The sequence below is a fragment of the Physeter macrocephalus genome, chromosome 10 (genome assembly GCF_002837175.3).
Source record: "Physeter macrocephalus isolate SW-GA chromosome 10, ASM283717v5, whole genome shotgun sequence".
Classification (NCBI taxonomy): domain Eukaryota; kingdom Metazoa; phylum Chordata; class Mammalia; order Artiodactyla; family Physeteridae; genus Physeter; species Physeter macrocephalus.
The window spans coordinates 37,570,967-37,592,612 of NC_041223.1; the positions used below are offsets into that span (position 1 = coordinate 37,570,967).

General features: G+C 40.2%; 1 protein-coding gene across 6 annotated transcripts in view; it reads right to left on the reverse strand.

The window, feature by feature from the left end:
- The window catches only part of TPD52L1 (TPD52 like 1), a 97,179-nt gene that overhangs the window by 19,311 nt on the left and 56,222 nt on the right, over positions 1 to 21,646 (reverse strand). For 4 of the 6 annotated variants that reach the window (XM_055087521.1, XM_055087520.1, XM_055087523.1 and 1 more), the window contains exons 2-4: positions 16,449 to 16,564; positions 14,496 to 14,561; positions 7,726 to 7,874 (exon numbers count right to left, since the gene is read on the reverse strand). In XM_055087521.1, the coding sequence (XP_054943496.1) occupies positions 7,726 to 7,874; positions 14,496 to 14,561; positions 16,449 to 16,564 (331 nt within the window). The remainder of the gene's footprint in view (positions 1 to 7,725; positions 7,875 to 14,495; positions 14,562 to 16,448; positions 16,565 to 21,646) is intronic. The other 2 variants (XM_028494477.1, XM_007113658.2) reach the window with 1 other exon arrangement.

The window sequence follows — 21,646 nt, forward strand, 5'->3', positions numbered from 1 at the left end:
CCGCAACTATAGAAAGCCCGCGCACAGCAACGAAGACCCAACGCAGCCATAAATAAATAAATAAATACATAAATACATAAATAAATTTATTAAAAAGAAAAAAGATATCCTCAGGTTGCTGTCAATTGTGCACTGGGAGGCAAGAAAACAAGAAAATTGGGAGTATTTGCTTCAAGAAGTCTGTGTTGGGTGCCTCTCCTCAGGGTTCCCATAATCCCCTCTGCACAGCTCTTTGCAAACATCCTCCCAATGTGCTGCAATTACGGTTTTTAAACCTCTCTCTGGGACTCCCCTGAACTTCCTGAGGGCAGAACCACGTCTTGTTCATCATCACTGTATCCCCAGTGCCTGAATCAACTAGAGCAAGAGTCACGTGAGTTTCCTCTGGATTCTGGAGGCTGGGATGCCCCAGCTTCAGCTACAGGTGCAGAGTCAGAACTTGGCAGTGCGAAGTTTCTAACTCTGGAGAAGAGCCACAGCGACCTTAAGGTGAGTGAGGGCAATTCTTCCTTGCGTGCTCTAAAGCAATCCAGCAAACAGTAGCTTTGGAGGAACCTGCACTTCGCAACAAGGCTCGAATATGGTCCAGTGTTGAACGTTTCTTCAGCAAAAGTTTAACTGTGATAAGCAAATGGCAGCTCACATTTATTAAGCACTTTTATGCGTTAACCTATTGAAGATGGCTTTTGTTTGCTTGTTTTGAGTACAAGTAATCTTCCTCTTTCCCAATGAAAGTCAACAAAAAATAGGCTTTACTTTTCAGAGATTCAGTTTGGCTGGAATGGATAGCTTCCCCCACCCCCAGCTTTACTGAAGTATAACTGACACAACAAAATTGTGAGATATTGGATTTGATATACATATACACTGTGAAAGGACTCTTTTCCATCTAGTAAATTAACATATCCATCACCTCACATACATATGCGTGTGTGTGTGTGTGTATGTGTGTAGAAGTTCTACTCTCTTAGCAAATTTCAACTATACAATACAGTGTTACCAACTATAGTCATGATATTATGCATTAGATCCTCAGACCTTATTCATCTTATAACTGAAAGTATGTATTCTTTCCAACCTCTCCCTATTTCACCCATACGGTCACCTCTAGCAACCACCCTTGAACTCTGTTTCCAAGAGTTTGACTTTTTTTTAGATTCCACATATAAGTAATACCATGCAGTATCTGTCCTTCTCTGACTTACTTCACTTAGCATAATGCCCTCAAGGTCCATCCATGTTGTCGCAAACAGCAGGATTTCCTTCTTTCTCATGGCTGAATAATATTCCATTGCATTCGTGTGTGTGTGTGTGTGTGTGTGTGTGTGTGTGTGTGCGCGTGCGCGCACATCTTTAAGGAATGGGTAGCATTTAACTGCTATAACAGGTGAGCTGTTTGGCCAGCACAATGACAAGGGGCTCTTCAGTAGTGTGGGGTAAGGTTCTCTGCAAGCCAAATAAAAGGCATTCTGTTGACTTTTCATGCAGATTCCTCTTCATGTCTTACAGATTTGAAAGTCAGTGTTAATAATCAAAAGGAGAAAGCGTGTCATCTTCTAACATGTTCTGACTTAAAGCATTTTTCTACATACGGATCGAAGAAAAAAATTTTAATTCAACAGTCTTTTTACAAGAAGGTATCTTATAGCCCAAATCTGTTTTCTATTATGGAATTTAAAAGAGAGCATTACTTGAACAGTTGCATATGCAGCATTTCACCAAAGACACAAAAACTATTTAGGCTTCTTTTCTTCCAAAGCTTCCCTAAACACACTATCAAAACATAGATTTACCACTTGAATCTAGAAAAGTAGAACCTACTTCCTGCCTTGTGTGATAAGATGAAAGCCAAAAGGTAAGAAGAATGAACGACCATGTGAGAGATGCGTTACGTGGTCTTTTAAAATTAGGTCTTTAATCTTCACTGGCACTTCTGAACCCAATGGTGCCACAACAGGCTCCTCATAAAAAGAGATAATAATCTTTACTGACCATAATAAGCTGGAAGTTTTAGAAGCACAAAAGCAAAGAGTAAATAAATCATAAACTGAGCTTCAATTTTCAAGCACTGTGCATTTTCTTTTAATGCTGAATGTTAGAGTTTTACTCCTCTGTATACAGGATGAAGTTATTAAGCTTTCCAAAAAGATGGAATGGTTTAAATTCCATTCCACAACCTTCTCCCCTTTGCAGACCTACCATTTGTTCTATGATACAACTCAGTGTTTATTGGTGGGCAATTTCACCGGTTAGCAAAGGCTGAACACTCAATAAAACGAAGCATGTCAGTTTTAATAGCCCACCACGACATCAAGCTTACAAATTCCTTTTCCTTCTATTTCCAGAAGAGATTCAATTTCTCCTCCAGTGGTCTCCCCACCTCTTCACTCCAAAGCCGCCCACCTCCCCCATGCTTCCTTGAAGCCTAAAAGCATTAAAAAGCTTCAGGATGAGGGTGGGGGGAATTCTTGTGAGTGTTCTTAGATTCTCCAAAATCAAGGCAAATAAAAAACTATGACAAAAACAACAGCAACGACAAACCCAGGGACACAGATGGCCTCTCGACCTACTACTGTATGGTTATCTTTCCATAAAGGAGATAATTTTAGTCTGTGGTGTAGTTATTCCTACTCATCTGGTCCTATGCCAGTTTGAATCCTACCGCAGACTAAAATATGCCAAGATCTTTCATTAACATATCACAGATTTTCTTTTCATTATAAATCAAACTAAATAGGTCATGATTGCTTAATCGGTATGCAAAGTATTGCCTCTGGGATACCTGCAATACTCTGACAGCTGAAATTCTTTTTAGTGCTTTGAAATCTAATTCTATCCAATCTAACCTTACCCCAGTTCATCATTCCCCCACATCAAAATTTCACTGTATGAGGTATAGATATTGTTCTAGAATGGGTATCATGGACACTCATAGCAGGGATTTAAATATTCAGGGGAAAAATAGATTCTGCTTTTCTGTCCGCCCCCCTCCCCCTAACATAAGATTAAGACTTTTCCCTTTCCCTCAGCAGCCAAGAAAAAATGGTGGGAGAAAGATGCTCTCCTGAAATTATGTTGCTGATAAGACTCATGCCTACCTCTTAAGAAAGAGATTTATCCTTCTTTACAAAGGAAAGTTCACATCATTCCTAAAGGTTAGTGAGTCCATGATCATCTGTATTTATTAACTAATCTCCGAGGAAATCTCATCTAGGTCTGCAGCTTTCAATGCATCAATATGTAGATGACTCTCAAATGTCCATTTCCATCCCTGACTTTTCCTCCGAGTTGCCCTCTCAGTATATAAACTTGTTTATCTACTGGACATCTCAGACTGCGCACAGCCAAAACAGAATTCTTGGGTGTCCCCAGACCTGTTTCCTAGAACACCAAACAGGCCTACACAGTGTCAGACACTGTTGTGCACTCATTGAATCCTCACTACCTGTGATACGTACTAATACGATCTCATTTCATGGAGGCAGGGGACCTAGATTTCAAACCAGGCAATTGGTTGGAGCCCACAGCCCACCAGCTTAATTAACTATAATGCTAAATCCCCATTGCTGTAACCAGTCTCAGTGTTCACCCAGTAGCCCGAGTCAGAGACCTAAGGTCACATTTGATCCCTCGATTTCCCTCAACCCCCCACCTCCAAACCACTGGGAAGTCCCATGGGGTCGACCTCCAGATCCTGTCCCCTCTCTGCTCATGACTTTCCATCACGACAACCTGGGCCACTGCAACAGTCTTATAAATGATTTTCTGGTTTCCATTCCTGCCTCTTCACAATCTATATTACACAAACTAACCAGAATGTTCTTTTAAAAAGGCGAATTAGAACAAGTCACTTCCTGCTGCAAATTCTCCAACAGCATCCAAAGCTCTTGGAATAAAATTCTCACTCCTCGCCTTGGCCTGGGAGGCCCCAGAGGCTCTGACCTCAAGCTCCTCTCACTACACTCCAGACACAGCTCTTTCCTCTGCTTCCTGAAACCTGTAAAGCTAGGTCTTGCCTCAGTGTCCTTGTGGCAATTTTTTCCTCAGCCTGAAAGCTCTTCCCCAGATCCTCACAAGATCATATCTTTCTGTCATTCAGGTCTCAGCTCAAAGAAACCTCCCAGGACAGGATTTCCCTGTCAGGGACCCATCAAAGCAGCTTCCACCCTCTTCCGCAAGTCACTCTCTAGTACCTCAACCTATGCTGTCTTCATCGTAGCATCCCGACAGATGCTCATTTGTTTGCTGCTTGTTTCCTGCCCTTTTCCCTTTCAACACTCATAGAGATTAGGAACTTTGTCCATCTTGTTGAATCCTGTATCCTGAGGGCTTAGATTAGCTCCTGGGTAATAATGCCTAATAGCAGACACTCACTAACACTTGTTGGGTAAACAAACTTTCAGGACCCCCCCTAACAGCTTTCTATTGCCTGTGGATAAAGAATAACTCTGTTATAAACAGATGCCACAAGCCCCGGCCCCTTTTCCCCACCATCTCAACAAGACTAAGTAACTGGACGGATTTTCCTTAGGAGAAGGAGCCTTCTCTGCCCGCCTCAACCAGGCCGTGCCTGTGCGTCCCCCAGGACGCTCCTCCTGCCCCCGGTGGCCGGATTAAACTCCAAATCATCATCCAGAGTTCTGCTTAAACATCTTACTCAAAAAAGCTTCCCTGAGACCCCAGGCAAGGTTCCATCCCCTGCTTTACATCCCCTACAATACCCTGGGTTTGCCATTACAACCCTGTCACACTTAGCTTTTAACCGGTTACTTGTAAAAACTTGTAAAATAAACAAAAACAAAACTCTGTTTTCCTGACCACGACTGTAAACTCGATAACCCCAGGGAATAACTGTTCTACTCATTCAACAAAAAGCTTGATACTAAGTGTACTGACTATAAAACCAATTGGTTTTTTCAAACATGGGAAAACCAGAAACTATATATTCTCCAGTGTGCAAAGAGGCTACAAGCCTTCCTTGAACTTGCCTGCTCTAATTCCATGTCTCAGGAAACCATGACCCATTCCCCTCACTCCCCCCGCCGCTTGCCCTGGCAGACCCAGAACAAACTGGCCACACCCTCTGCTCAGATATTCGCTGCTCCCTCCCTCCTCTCAGCAACAGAAGAGCCAGAATTGCCCTCCCTCCATTGGGTTCTCTTATCCTTGCAGTGCGGTCAGGGAGGCCAAGCAGAAAGATCCTGCCTGGTTCTGACACCCCAGAAGGAAGTTCAGATCAAGTGACAAGAAACCCCAGACCTGGATTAAATACAGAGGCCACCAGACCCAGGGAATTAGAGACGGCTCGGCCTCACCCTATCAGGGCCATTAACTGGTACAGGCCACCAAAGTGCAAAGACAAAAAGCAAAACTACTGACAGATAAGCTCATTTAATTTAGTGCCTAAGATCCAGCTATCCTGAATTTTCAGGAGATTGTTCATATGGTGTTGGCGATATATATTTTTTAAATTGATAAACATCATGTGTAGTTTCTTATCTTCTTCCATAATCATCAGGTTGGGGAAGGTTGGTTAACCTCTGGAGAGACACTGATGGGCTCCCTGGCTCCATCCTGCCCTACTCTGGACAGTGTCCTGACCCTTTCTGGATGAGCCCATGGGGTGCACATGCACAGATGCAGATAGACTTGCTAGGTGCTTAGAGCTGGAGAGAATATTCCCCTTTACACGGACACTAAGGGAACCACAGTGTGGAGACGTCAGGCTCCTCTTAGATCTAACTCCTCATGCAAAGGGCATCTTCACTAAGGTCTTAGATCTTAGTTCTCAGTAACCAGCAGGAAAAGTTGGCCCTCAGCCAAACTGAAATAATTGCTCTCCATCATGGGTACCTTTTCTTACTACCAGGCCCCTCTATGCCTGGGAGAAAAGTACCAGCAAAGAGAAAAATTGTTTCCCACTTAGATACTAGCAATGTAGTATCTTTACCTTCCAAGGAGGAATAGTAGGGAAGAAAATGCATAACACAAAGACAAAAATTTCTTGATGGTGGAATCTGGGGTCAAGGGATAGGAAGCCTCTGTGGTTTCTCCATCGGCCCCCAGCTCCCAACACACAAAAGGAAGAACCATCGCGTTATGATGCGGGCACCTTCTTCGCTTTGGCACAAGACCCCCTGGCAAGCAAAATATTTTAAATCATTAGCGAAGTACCACAATAGTTAAATATTTCACGTAATTTAAAAAGTAACCCCATGAAAGCATGATTGTAGAATACCCAAACCGATTCTGTACCTTGCCTAATATCAGACAGGAAGATAATGGCAAAGCTGAAAACATTTCTGTTGGTCTAAGTAAGAAAAACTTGCTTCTCCTGTGTTTCTCCTTTACTCTCACATTACTATCAGACTCACAATACTTCTGACATCAGCTGGTGGGGGGGTTCCACACACCAAGTAATTCTGTGACACCAGCTGGGCGTCCTACAATTTAACTCAATTCTGACACCATTTACCTGGAGATCGAGTCAGATCCCACAGGTTAAGGGCTCAGTCCCACAAGACTGCTCCCCACCCACCTCACTCCAGATGCCAATGGCAAGTCCAGATTATCACCAGTGCTCCTGACCAGTGGGCTATAAATCAGAGGTTCCCACAACCTCCTCCTTGAGTTCAATTAATTTGCTAGAGTGGCTCACAGAACTCAGGAAAACAGGTTTCTTACTAGGTTACCGATTTATTGTAAAAATGATATGATAAAAGATACAGATGTACAACCAGATGGAAGAGGCATGTGGGGATGGGTACTGAGCTTCCATTCTCTCTCCTGGTACGCCACCCTCCTGGCACCTCCATGTGTTCAGCAACCCTAAAGGTCTCCAAACCCCATATTTGTGAGATTTCTATGGAGGCTTCATCATGTAGGCATGATAGATCACTTCCAGCTCCGTTTCCCTCTCTAGAGAACGGGGCTGTGGGACTGACAGTTCCAAGCTTCTAATCATGGCTTGGTCTTTCCGGTGACCAGCCCTCATCCAGGAGTCCAACAAGAGTCACCTCATTAGAACCAAGGATACTGCTATCACCCAGGAAATTCCAAGGGATCTAGGAACTCTGTGTCAGGAACCAGGGTCAAAATGCAAATGTTAGAACAAAAGATGCTCCTGGTGTAGGAAATTATAAGGGTTTGGGGAGCTCTGTGCCAGAAACTGGGGGCAGGAACCAATATATTCTATTACTTCATGTGGCCTTAACCCAGTTCTAACATTCCCTAGCGTAGTGGGGATAAAAGCACACCCCCAAACATGCGAGGTACAAGCTTTTCTTTTCATGTAAATGGACAAAAAGTCTGTACAGTTTTTAAAGCTGTCAACCATTTTTGATAGTAACTCAAAATATGCAGTGAATGCCAAGTATTCTGAGGATTTAGAATTTTATGAGAAAACATAAGGAAAAAGTATATATTTAACAAATGTTAAAATATATATATATATATATAATGAAGAGAAAGAACTTTAAACTGTACAACTCCATAAAAGTAGTCTGAGTGAAAACAGAGTGTTGGTGAACAAAGTTTTATTTCATGAAGCTACTTTATAGTCTGCATCATGCAACATATTAATGATTATTCATATTTCCTTATTTTACTTCTGGAGAAAATATTTTTCCCTAGCCACCAGTATGAAATCAGCCTCATGGGAAAAAAAATTGAAGAGGCAAGACAGCAGGCTGAGTGATTTTTTTTTTAAGAAAAACGTATACTTACGCAGTAGTAGTCTGCACGTCATGCCAGCTTCTGCTGAAGTTCTGTTTTAATTCATTCATCAAGTTCATGCCGAGTTTTTGTTTTATCTCAACCAGATGCCTTTCTTTCGCTGATAAAACTTGTCGTAATGTTGTAATTTCGTCTTCTAGCTACAGATAGGAGGGAAAAGGTGGGGAAAGAGGTCAGACCAGCTAAAACACACACGGGTGCCCTCAGTGTTCCAAAGCAGCCTCTGCGCCCTCTTGTTTACATAGCCCGGTGCACGGCCTTAGCAAACACATCCTGTAGAGAAGACCGTCTAATACTTAAAAATGAAAGTAGATTTTTTTAGCTTTAATGATTCTAAAAGAAATCACTCCTCCTTGTAAAAAATTCACTCATACAGCAAAATGTAAAGAAAATAAAAATCATGTGTAATCTACTAGGAAATAGCCACTGCTCAATTTTTTTGGTTTCTAATCATCCAAACGTTTTTCTAAAATTATACATAGATATAATTTTTTAACAAAAGACTGGTTTTGTAGTCTATGCCTAACAACTTCTTTTAAAGTGTTATGAGTCAGTGTTGTTTATTTTTTGCCAACCACACCTAGCATACGTTGTGGTTTGCCAAGGTGGTGCCTCAGGAGAGAATGAACAAGGGAGGAGGGAATGTATGTAAGGGAGTGATTTGTGTTGATTTTTCTTTTTAACAATTTTAATTGACATGTAATTAACATACAATAAACTGTACACACGTAAAGTGTCCAATCTGTAAGTCTTGATATATGTATACTCCTGTGAAGTCATCACCTTAATCAACAGAGTGAAGAAATGATCACCTCCAAAAGTTTTCTAGTTCTTCTTTGTAATTCCTCCCTCCCTTTTTTCTTCCCTCACCCAGGCAGTCACTGATCTTTCTTTCACTGGAGTTTAGTTTGTATTTTCTGGAATTTAATATAAATTGAACTACACAGTATAAACTCATTCTTACCTGACTTTGTTCACTCAATAAAATAATTTGAGATCATTTGATTCATCCATGTTGCTGCAACATCAATGGTTTTTCCTTTTTTCTGCAGAGTAGTACTCCATTGTATGGATATACCACCATTTGTTTTTTATTCAACTACTGAAGGATATTTGGGTTTGGCTAATGCAACTAAAGCTACTATAAATATTCATGTAGAAGTCTTTGTACTGATGTATCTCCTGTTTCCCCTGTGTTAGCAGAAAAGCAAATCTCTTCAGCATCATAAAATTGCTCTTGTACACTATGGAAAACAGTATGGAGATTCTTTTAAAAATCAAAAATAGAACTCTCATATGATCCAGCAATTCCACTTCTGAAGATTTATCCAAAGAAAATAAAAACACTAGCTCAGAAAAGATACATGCACCTCCCCCATGTTCATTGCAGCATTATTAACAATAGCTAAGATATGGAAATAACCTCAGTCCCCATTGATAGATAAACGGATAAAGAAGATATTTTACATACACACATACACACATATACAGAAATATTACTCAGCCATTAAAACGAAGGAAATCTTGCCATTTAAAACATGGATGGACCTTGAGGGCAATATGCTAAGTAAAAGAAGTCAGACAGAGAAAGACAAATACCATATGACTGTATGATCTCACTTATATGTGGAATCTTAAAAAAACCACAAACACCACAGATAAAGAGAATAGATTGGTGGTTGCCAGAGGCAAGGGAGGGGGGTGGGTGAAATGGGTGAAGGGGACAAAAAGGTATAAACTTCCTGTTATAAAATAAATAAGTCATGAAAAAATTGCTCTTGCAAATCTAATTTCTAACAAAGGAGTTCTGTAAAATCCCCAGATTTTAGAGAGCATTGCTATATTTTGTGAAAATAATTTTGAACCTCCTCAAAGTCTTTGATTTCAGTTATCATACTTTATTCCATTGTCACACTTTGTAACATATTGCCCTGGAAATATTGCTTAAATTTACATCTTTGTTTTCTGAAAAGTATAAATATTTGTGATTTTCTTTGTGAAGCCAGAAGAGAATCAATAGTACTCCCTTAGTATCCCACACGCACAGAGGTTAAAAAAAAAAAGTGCCTGACACTTTAAGAGATTATTATTTTTTTTAATGGAGATCTGTGTCTCATTTACATTCTAAGTGTCACTCTACTTCTGACCACAAGGAGCATCACTAACCCTGTCAGTCATCTTGCAAATGTGTTCCTTGGGTCACCAGAGACATAGCTGCTAAAAAACACATCTCAACAATGACAGTTACCTTTGCAAAAATTAGCCCTTTTTATTAGAGCAAGGAAGATTTGACCCCAATGGTGAACAGACAAAAATAGCATTGTAAACCTTTGTATTCACAAAAAATCACTTAAGCAAAACAGGCAGAAATACTGAATCAAGCATATTAAATAATCTAGTAGAAAAAGAACAATATCTTGGAGCTTTTTTTTTTTTTTTTTTGGTATGCGGGCCTCCCTCTGTTGTGGCCTCTCCCTTTGTGGAGCACGGGCTCCGGACGCGCAGGCTCATTGGCCATGGCTCACGGGCCCAGCCGCTCCGCGGCACGTGGGATCCTCCCAGACCGGGGCGCGAACCTGGTTCCCCTGCATCGGCAGGCGGACGCGCAACCACTGCGCCACCAGGGAAGCCCTATCTTGGAGCTTTTAATATCAGCAAAATGTCCTAGTAATCTAACATTATCCATTTTTTTAATGGTTATGGAACATTTCTTGTATGTTCATGGAAATCTTTCTAAAATGAATTTCACCTTCCATAAACATGTTATAATCAAAAGCACCCTGTCTTTTCTTGATGAGCAAGAGTCTTCAGTATGCACACATATACTCATTACTGCAAAAGGAGTGTACTCAGGGACCACCAAAGGGGATCATGTTTTTAGTTTCTTCGTTAAATGAGAACACACTGTCATTTTAAAATCAAACCCTTCTATCCTTTTGCTCTCATATTATATTCCACTTTTTCATCTTTGTCAATGTGTTCTTCTGCATTTAGTTTGCTGCCTAAGATTTCTCAAGGTTGTATCTCTAGCTCTCTTACCATAGAAAATACGTGGGCTTCATTTCAGCCTTTTATTCTGTATTAGAAAGACCTTTTCGGCTTTCTTTCAGTTTGAGTGACTGAAATGACTAGGAATCTGGTTTTGTACATATATCAGGTATTACTGTAGTTTCCATCTTGTAACAAAATTAATGGGAAGTTTTTTAACTTGCAGAAAGAAATTAAAGATGTACAGAAGAAGAAAGAGGTTTAAACATCTTGGTATTCTCAATCTTATATCTATGGAACCCCAGAAATTTATTCAAAACTATGGGGGACAGTAAGATATTCATTAGTTATTTGGGGGTGGGAGGAGTGGGTAAAGTACTCACAATTTTCTAATGAAATCCATGATCCCCAAAAGTGATAGAAACATTGAAGTGACCAATTTACCAAACACCATCCTAAAGAAAGATAAAATTCCACACCTAATAATTTAAAAATCGAAGCATATGTTAAAAGGCATTTGTAGAGAAAAAACTTCTAATGATGGAAACATGAACTCAGTTACTCAGTTGGGTCTATTGTCAGGTTCTATAATGAAAGTCTCACCATTTCAATAAAATGTAAGGCTCACACTTCTTAAAGCTTTCATTTATTTATCAGTGATCTAAATATATGCCAAAATATCTATTAAGCAAAACCCAGAAGGTGAAAAAACAGATAATCTTAAATTACATGAACATGCAAGACTGAAAATGGCCAATCTCATCTCTCTCTGCTGAGCAGAGAGTCCTGACACAGCAGAAAGGCCTTTAATCACAAATGCTTTAAATGACAATCCTGGTGAGATTCATTCACTTATTTGACTAATGAGAATTTATGGCCTAGTTACACCAGTGGTTCTCAATTTCAGTTTATATAAAACGCACTCAGAGAGCACATTTAAAATGCAGATTCTAGAAGCAGGCCCCTTTTAATGCCCTGAGATTCTGATGTCTCAAATTTGGTGAGGCCAGCCTACATATATTTTTTAACAAGCACCCCCAGATATTCTGATGCAGGTAGTATGCAAATTCTACATTGTAAGTACCTCTGCAGCCATATCAAATTCATTTTGGAATGAGCTGGAGTGCAGGTAAATCATCAATTAAAGTATTTAAGATACCCTTTCCCCTTTAATTTTAAATTAATCATATCTTCACTAGAAACTGAGTCTGGTTCTTTGGTTTCTTGACCCCTTAGAAGATCTTCTTATAGGATAAATATTTATGCACAAGATTAGATATTTCAACTTGATTACTCAGATATGAATGAATAGGAATGAAAGTGTTGGTGAGGATGTGGAGAAATTGAAACCCTTGTTCATTGCTGGTGGGAATGAAAAATGGTTCAGCCACTGTGGAAAACAGTCTCTCAGTTTCTCAAAAAGCTAAACATGGAATTACCATATGACACAGCACTCCTGCTCCTAGGCATATTCTCCAAAGAATTGAGAACAGGTACTCAAACAAATACATGTATATGCATGCTCAAAACAGCACTACTCACAATAGCCAAAAGGTGAAAACAACCCAAATATTCATCAAAGGACGAATGGATAAACAAATTGCAGTATATACATAAAATGGAATATTATTCAGTAGTAAACATGAATGAAGTACTGATATAAGCTACAACACAGGTGAACATCAAAAACACTAGGCTAAGTGAAATAAAGCCAGCCACAAAAGGTCACATATTGTATGATTCCACTTACATGAAATACCTAGCTAAATCCATAGAGACAGAATGCAGGCTGATGGCTGCAGAGAAGAAAGAGAAATGGGAAGCAACTGCTTAGTGGGTATGGGGTTACCTTTTGGGACGATTAAAATGTTTTGGGGCTGGACAGAGGTGGTAGTTACACAACACTGTAAGTTTCTAAATGCCATTGAATGGTTCAATTTAAAATAGTTAATTTTATATTACACCAATTTATTGCAATAAAAAATGAAAAAAATTATAAATTAAGTAATGAATTAGCTTCAATATGAAATTTATATTAGAAGATTGAAAACTTACTTTTCTATTTAATCTGCTATATTACATAAAAATCTAACTTAAATCCAGAAAAAGAAATACTTTTATAAACTATTAAGTATCAGTATGATGTTGAGGAGTAAGAGCATTTGGTCTCTTGTACACACTGCTTCAAGTCCTGCCACTTCTCCTGGTTACTCCTGCCTTGGCTAAGAATATGGAAGAATTAAAATTAAAATGCAAATAATATCTGGGAGGGTGTGACAGGCCACGGGGTGCCCAGACATTTGGTCAAACATTATTCTGGGTGTGTCTGTGAGGGTTAGTCTGCATGAGATTAACATTTGAATTGGCAGACTGAGTAAAGCAGATTGCTCTCCCAAAGTGGGTGGGCCTCACCTAATCAGTTGAAGACCTATATAGAACAAAAAGGCTGACCCTTCCTTGAGTAAAAGGGAACTCTATCTGCCTGTCTGCTTTTGAGCTGGGCCACTGTTTTGTCTTGTTGTTGTTGTTTGTTTGTTTGTTTTTTCCTGCCTTCAGATTCAAACTGTAACATTGGCTCTTCCTGGGCCTTCAGACTGGAGCTACACAATCAGCTCCCCTGAGTCTCCAGCTTGTTGACTGTAGATCTTGAGACTTGCCAGCCTCCAGAATCACAACAGCTAATTCCTTATAATAAATCTTTCTATATACATATATATATATATATCCTATTGGTTCTGCTTCTCTGCAGAACCCTGATTAACACAGAGGGGTGTTACAATAAGACAGTATTGGTTGTGAAGACTTTAGTTGTTCACTAGCTCAGTCCAGAAAAAATGAGTCTTGAAGGAAAAAAACTGAGAGAGGAAGGAAGAGATTAGGGCACTTCTTTGTAAAGGCTAAGAGACGGGTGGCTTGAGGGCACTGTGTGCTTTTCTTGGGGAACGACACACTGAGCGACAGCCATTGTCTACTTGATAATGCTGTCTGGTATTTTTCCTACTCCTATTAATGCCCATTTTTCTTGAGTCATTTTATCTAGGGGACATTGGCAGTACTTGATTGTTATATAATCATAAATTTACAGTTCTAATGCTAACACTTTATCCTTTTCAAAAGGCAAGCCACATTATAGAATACTGAGCATCAAATGCAGCTTAGTGAAACAAAAGTGGGAGTGGGATGTTAGTAGCACAGAAATATTGAGCAAGTTTATCTAAAAAGGGAGAAAGGAAAAAATAACCCACAGAATAGATGCATAAAAACCTCAGAAAAGATGTTAGGATCAGCTGGTAATAAGACTAATGAGAACAAATATCTGAAACAAAATAGTATTTCTTTACATATTGACAAGATTTGTAAAAAAATATATATATATACTCTTCTTCCAGTATTCACAAATATAAATGTTTGTTGGTGCTATGAGTCAAGTTAATTATAAATCTTAATTGTGCACCTTCTGTGCACAAACTACTGCACCAGATCAGAAGTGATATTGGCCCCGCATTGAAGGAACTTTTAAAAACACACGTATTGCATGAACATAATAACAAACTCGAGACTGAACTGTGTTAACGACAGATTCCTCTTTTAAGATGCAGACCTCGGCTAAGATGTAGCCCCTTGGACAATACTGGCTTAGTTTATGTCCCTCCCCACAAGGACAGGTCTTCCTTCTGCCAGCCCTTGGTAAGCACAACAATGTGCCGGCTGTGTGGCTGAACGGGGTCACAGGCCCGCCCGAAGTCTAAGGGCACCCTCACGGGAATACAGACCACAAAACAGCGCAGGGTAAAGCAGTGGGGCGGGGATCCAGCACAGCCAGCAAACAGTAGGAGAATCTGAGGAAACGAGGGAGAGGAGTGTACAGAAGAGGAGAGCGGGTGCCTGGCACACCCCAAGACCCCTCTAAGCAAAGCAATCAGACGTAAGAAGTCCTCCCACCCAAAGCTCTTGCTTTGGATCACGGCCACAGCTGACTGCCTGATTCAAAAGCAGTCTAATAGGCTGACCTGTGAGGTGTCCTGTTACCCAAGTGGCTAACAGACCCAGTAGGATCTTCCCTCAAACAGAGAGGGGTTGCTTATGACCAGAGGCCCCAGAGGAATATCTGTGGAGAATTGAGGCAGAGAAGCTGAGCTGTCAGTTCTTCATAGGGCCAGCCGTGGGACTGCTGAGATGTCCTTGATGCAATGAAACCCTAGCATTTAAGGTAATCTGAATGCATGTGTGATCTGAAAGAACCTAATGTGTGGTGTGTGTGTGTGTGTGTGTGTGTGTGTGTGTGTGCGTGTGTGTGTGTGTATCCCAGTAATCCCAGAACCGAGAAAAATCAAGTCATTTTATAAAAGTTGGTCTGTTACAGAGGTTGTGTATGAACTTAAACTTGGATGATAACAGTGAAGGAGTTAAATTTCAGCTTAGAATCAGTTAGCTGATGCCAGTCTGCAGAATATAACTTTTGTCAACAGAATTGATAGGAACAAGTCTTAATCCAGGATTCCAGGCCTTAAGAAAACGTGGAGCTCAGATATTCTCTGTTTAGGATGACTTTGGTCCGTGCACTCTGGCAGGTGTGGCCAATCTGAAATAAATGAGGTGGTTCTGGATCAGCGGCCACAGACAGCTCCAGCTAAAGAACAGGCTATTTGATCTGAGGCACTGTCCTTACTAAAATAATTTCTGCTGTACTAGAAGAACAAGCTGCTCTTTCATTTTATCATGAGGTTATTCTAGGGTGTGTCTTATGAAAGCACCTGAAATGTCTTTAGTATTATTATGAGCTGTCATAAACACACACTAGCAGAACCTTAGAGCTTGGAGAGTCTGGGGTGGACACAGCGGGGTGAAGCTTAATTTAAAGCTGTGTCTCCAGCCTGTAGAAGAGGCCAGAGGAAGAAGACAAGCCTTGATTCCAGCTGGACCAGGAGCTTCCTACCCTCTGAGCCAGGGATTCAAATGGCGAGGAATGCTGGCCTCTTCCCCTCTTGACCTACTGCTTCTTCTACTTGAGAAGCTCCCTTCTCCTGTCCTTTCCTCCTACAATGTAAAAGCTCCCTAGCAAAATTTTTAAGAGGTAGCAAAGTGTTTGTAGTGGGTGCTACAAACAAATGGCTTGAACAAAGAGTTGTCTTCACGACAAGCCAGGCACCCTCCTCATCTCTAGGTCCAGATGCCCACGGCAACTACACAAGCTCTAATGAAGCCTAAAGTCATCATAGCTTCCCTCTCTACCGCCGGAGCTTTATTCTTCTGAAAAAGAGCACATCAACTTAATAAATTCAGTTGCTTCTATGAATGAATTGTTCATTATAAACATAAATCCTTTCACAGTATTTGTTGAGCTAAGCTGCTGACCTAAAACAACAACTGCTCTTCAAAGGCAGCTTGCGCCTGTACCAAGGTCTTGAAGGAATTCCATAAGGTGTGTAAGTGATTTACTGTCCCCACAGCATTGCGATACTAAAAAGAGTAAGAGGTGCATATTTACAACTAATTATTGTTGCTTAAGCAGTATAACCGTTTGTTTTCCTATGGCCACCAGTGGATAATGGACAATTAGCATTATAAAAATACCTCAGAAAAATGAATCATCTTACAATATACCACTTATTAAATCTTATTAAATGAAAGACAACATAATTGTAATATGCAACTTATATCAACTAACAATAATTCTCAGGATTTGGAGATAGACATAGCAACAATAAGAAGACTACTAAACATACCTGAACTAGTTCTGCCTTTAATTCTTCTTTTTCCTCCTCAGAGAGCATGCTAGGGAAGTCGGCACTGGCTACTGTGTCTTCATCTCTTCCTTGCAGTGGTTCAGTCTCCAACAAACCTTTAGGCAAGATTGGCAAAACATAAGCAACTTAAAAAATGAATTTAGCCAAATTCTGCTTCCATGGTCCGAAGAACTAGATACTCTGACTGACCCTCCCACTGAAAAATAACTAAAAATTCCAGAAGAAAGAAATCCTTCTAAATGTGTCATGAGCTGCCAAGAAAGTAAAGAATACTAAGAATCCCCAAAACTAAGTGAAAGTGGGAAGTTGAGATGTAAACAAAACAAGTCTTCACTAATTCTACATTTACCACCCAGATGAATCTCGGTTTTTACTGTCCCATGGGATGCAAGGGGCAGAGGACAAAGCCCAGGGCCACGGAGGGAGAGAAGGTTATGGTGAGACCCCCTCCATAAATCCTCCTGTCCACAGGGCTACACCCTGAGAGTAAGGTGACCTGGAAGTAAATACCTTCACTCCCCACAGGCGTCTGCAAGGCAAACTGCCTGCCTTGACACTCAGCATGAAATGGACAGGGCAAAAGGGCTTCCCCTGAGAATTCACAACCTCCCAGGTAGTCCAAAAGAACCTCGAGATAAGAGAGTATTAAAACTTTTTTCCACTTCGATGTGGAAACATGCAGATATGGAACCTGGAGCAGCTGCAGCCGTGAGGAAGTACTGTGGCCACACTGACTCTGTCAGAGGGAGGTGGGAAGTGCCTGGACAACGCAAATGCATACGTCCTCTGTAAACAGGCGCACATATATACGGAAGCTTCATTTATGACATGAATTATGACAGAGCTGGCATTTATACATCTCTGGAAAAAGGGAGGTCTTTTAATAAATAGTCCTGGAACAAATAGTTTTCCATAGAGTAAAAATAAAATTGGACACCTTCACACCATTCACAGAGATTAAATTATAAACATTTTAGAAGACAATATGGGACTTTATATTTATGAACCTCTGGGTAGGAAGGGATTCCTTGAGACACACAAAAAGGGCAAATCATGAAAGAAAGGATGGATAAGATTAAGAATGAATTATCACTTCACACCTGTCAGAATGGCTATTGTCAAAAAGACCACAAATAACAAATGCTGGTGAGGAGAAAAGGGAACACTTGTGCACTGTTGGTGGGAATGCAAATTGGTGCAGCTGTTATGGAAATAGTATGGAGGTTCCTCAAAAAACCAAAAATAGAACTACTATATGATCCATCAATTTCACTTCTGGGTGTTTACCCAAAGAAAACAAAAACACTGACTTGAAAGATATATACACCCCAATGTTCACAGAAGCATAATTTACAATAACAAAGATCTGGAAGCAACCTAAGTGTCCATCAACAGATGAATGGATAAAGAAGACACGGCATATATGTGTGTGTGTGTGTGTGTGTGTGTGTGTGTGTATACACACACACACACACATATATATACACACACACACACACGCAATGGAACATTAGTTATATAAAAGAATGAAATTCTGCTATTTGCAAAAATGTAGAGGGACCTAGAGGGTATTATGCTTAGTGAAATAAGTCAGACAGAGAAAGACAAATACTGTTTGTTATAACTTATATGTAGAACATAAAATAATAAAACAAACAAATATAACAGAAACAGCTCACAGATATAGAGAACTAGTCATTACCAGTGGGAAGAAAGATGGAGGAGGGAAAAGATAGGGGTAGAGGATTAAAAGAGACAAACTACTATATAAAATAAATGAGATACAAGGATATATTGTACAGCACAGGGAATATAGGCAATATTTTTAGAATAACTTTAGATGCAGTATAATCTATCAAAATACTGAATCACTATATTGTACATATGAAAATAATATAATATTGTAAATCAACTCTTAATCAAAAAATAGAATGTTTCTTCATCAAAAACACTAACTGTATGGAAAATAAAAAGAGAAGCCACTAATGGAAGAAGATATCTCCCAGATGTAGAACTAGCAAGATTAGTTGCCAGAATAAACAGAATTCCTACCAACCCACATAAACAATGGAAATAACCCAATAGAAACATGGGCCGACAAACCCAAACAGATTCATTACAGGGAGAAATCACAAGTGGTTAATAAATCCAGAATAACATGCTCAACCTCACTGATATTCCGGGAAATACAAATTAAAACATTTCATACCCACTGGATTAGCAAAAAGTTAAAAGTTTGATGATATTAATAAAAGTTGACAACTATGTAGAGGATGGAAACTCTGATACACTGCTTGCAAAAATATAAGTAGATACAAATAAGTGGAAAAAAATTGATCATTATCTAGTAAAGTTGAACATTCACACACCCTACAATTCAGCATTCCACACCTATGGATATACCTGAGACACTCATACATCAGTACCTGAGGTCAATAATAAGAACTTTCAGGTAGCAAAAAACTGTAAATCAGCAAAAGTCTATCAACAGCAGAACATATAAGCACACCGTGGTCATTTACACCAAGACAACTCGACCCTAGTGAAATGAGTGAACTACAGCCATGCACGCCACATGGATGAAACTCAGAAACAAGATGTTGAGTGAAAAACACAAGTTGCAGAAGAATAATAAAGTATAATTGCACTTATATGAAGTCCCCAAATGCACAAACTAAATAAAATACTGTTTAGGAATAAAAGTAAAAAGACAAGCAAGGCTACGGTAAAAAATTCAGGACCATGGTTTTCTCTGAGGAGTGGGGGAGACCAGTTTCAATGCTAAGTATTTCTTTTTCATGAGTAATACCTGTTCGTTGTAAAAGATAATAAAATGACCCATTAGTCATTAAAATTACTATTAATCACACTACCCAGAAATAATGATCATTTTGTCCATCCTTTCTGGTATTTCTTCTATGCATTTGTTTACATTTTCTTGTATATATTTATATGTATTTACTGTTGTGAATTTACTTTTTTAATAGGATAACATGATATCCTTCATGTCTAAAAACACGTATCTACCTTTATTTATTTTTATGGTTGTACAGTATTTTGTCTCATGTATGACTAATAATTTATCCTGTTTATTGGGGAGTTGCAGTAAACATTTCCTTGCCAAGTCATTAGGCAAAATATGGATGATTTCCTACACACTGGGTTACAGAGGCAAAGGCCATGGACATTTTTAAACCTTCTGCCTAGTTATCCCCCAGAAAGGTGGTGCCAGTTTTATGCCAACATCAGCAACCTAGGAGAATATCTCTAGATTCTCGGTACAAGAATGTTAAGTAGGTCATTTAAAAAGTTTTAAAACTGTCATTTATTTTTGCTGGTAAATATTTATGTTTACATGTGGCCAATATATTTTTAGTCAGTGTTCTAGGATAACTGTCTAAATCAGGAATCAGCAGTAATACCAAGCACAGTTTTAAGAGATGGGCTCAGAAGGTAAGCTGCCCGCCTGCACTGGGGGCTGGGGAAGAGCCATAGGAGGAACCTGTAAGACACTCTGGTCTTCTCCCCAACTCAGCCTGGCCCAGGAACTTAGCAGATACTGCTCAAACTTAGCCGGAACCTAAATTCTCCATCTTCTCCTTTCTTGACAGTATGAGAGGACATGTACCAGGGAACAGACAATAGTTCCAGGCACTTAGACTTTTCAAGACATCAAACATCTTTAGTATCTTCCTATATTCTAGGAAGATTCGAAATCCATTTTAATTGCTAATATGTGAATTGGGAAACTTCTAGCAAATTTAGGGAAAGACAGACCTCCCCTTATCCAGCAGGCAGCATCTACTTTTCAGGGGGAAGGTATCTAAATCTTATAAAGTGATATATTTCCTGCACTGGCCTTCAGCTCTGATCTGTCACACATGCCACTCCTCAGAGACGTCATGAATCTCCACGTTTCTCTCCCAGAAAGTAGCCATTCAGGAAATCTGCCTGGAGCCCAGAAGCTGCTAGTTAGGTCAGGTCTAATTAGACCAGGTACCTTCTTTACTCTTATCTTTGAAATAAATGCCAGTTCCCCATCATTTTTTTGACTCACTGGGTTAGGGGACTAGTAATCACTCATGAGGTCAAAGGATAATTCCAGAATCAAGGAGTAGGGGAAAAAAGGAGTTCGATTTTAAAAAGTGATTAAACAGTGAAAGAGTCAAAATCAGAAAGAAAAAAAAAGCAAATAGGAAGAGATACCAAGTGACAGATGATAATGTGAGAAGGCCAGTAAAATGAGTATAAAATAACCTAGTCACTATGGAAGAAGATATTAGAGAAGATTAAAAACATATTTTTTATTTATTTATTTTTTGCGGTACGCGGGCCTCTCACTGTTGGGGCCTCTCCCGTTGCGGAGCACAGGCTCCGGACGCGCAGGCTCAGCGGCCATGGCTCACGGGCCCAGCCGCTCCGCGGCATGTGGGATCTTCCCGGACCGGGGCGCGAACCCAGTTCCCCTGCATCGGCAGGCGGACGCGCAACCACTGAGCCACCAGGGAAGCCCAAAACATATTTTTAATAAAAGCAATTATTAGTGGGCAAAACTGTTCAAGAAGCACAATTTTTAGCAGGTACCAATACATTATGAATTTTGTTCTTTTCCAAATGTGCAGACTATGCCGCCTTTATCTGGCATAGAAGAAAGAGCATTACAACAGGAGTTGGGACACTTGGAATTCTGCCTACCTCTGGGCTTGCCACTAACCAGCAGAGGACACTTGACCTCAATTATCTCATCTGTAAAATGGATACCTTACAGGATTGTTGTTAAGATTAAATGATGTTAAATCAGATAAGATATGTGAAAATGTTTAAATTTCCATACAGACCTCAGCAACATATTGGTGAAATTTGGGGGTGACAGTTTTTAAAAGTATTAATGTGCTATGTTCTCTTTTGTGTTTTAGCCTCCCCCAAGATATAGTATTTTCCTAGCTGGTCTAAGGCATCCATCTGTCTGAGGTAGAGAAAGGAGCAAAAAAAACCACAAAGATTGGGGCTTCCCTGGTGGCGTAGTGGTTGGGAGTCCGCCTGCCGATGCGGGGGACACGGGTTCGTGCCCCGGTCCGGGAGGAGGATCCTGCGTGCCGCGGAGCGGCTGGGCCCGTGAGCCATGGCCTCTGAGCCTGGGCGTCCGGAGCCTGTGCTCCGCAGCGGGAGAGGCCACA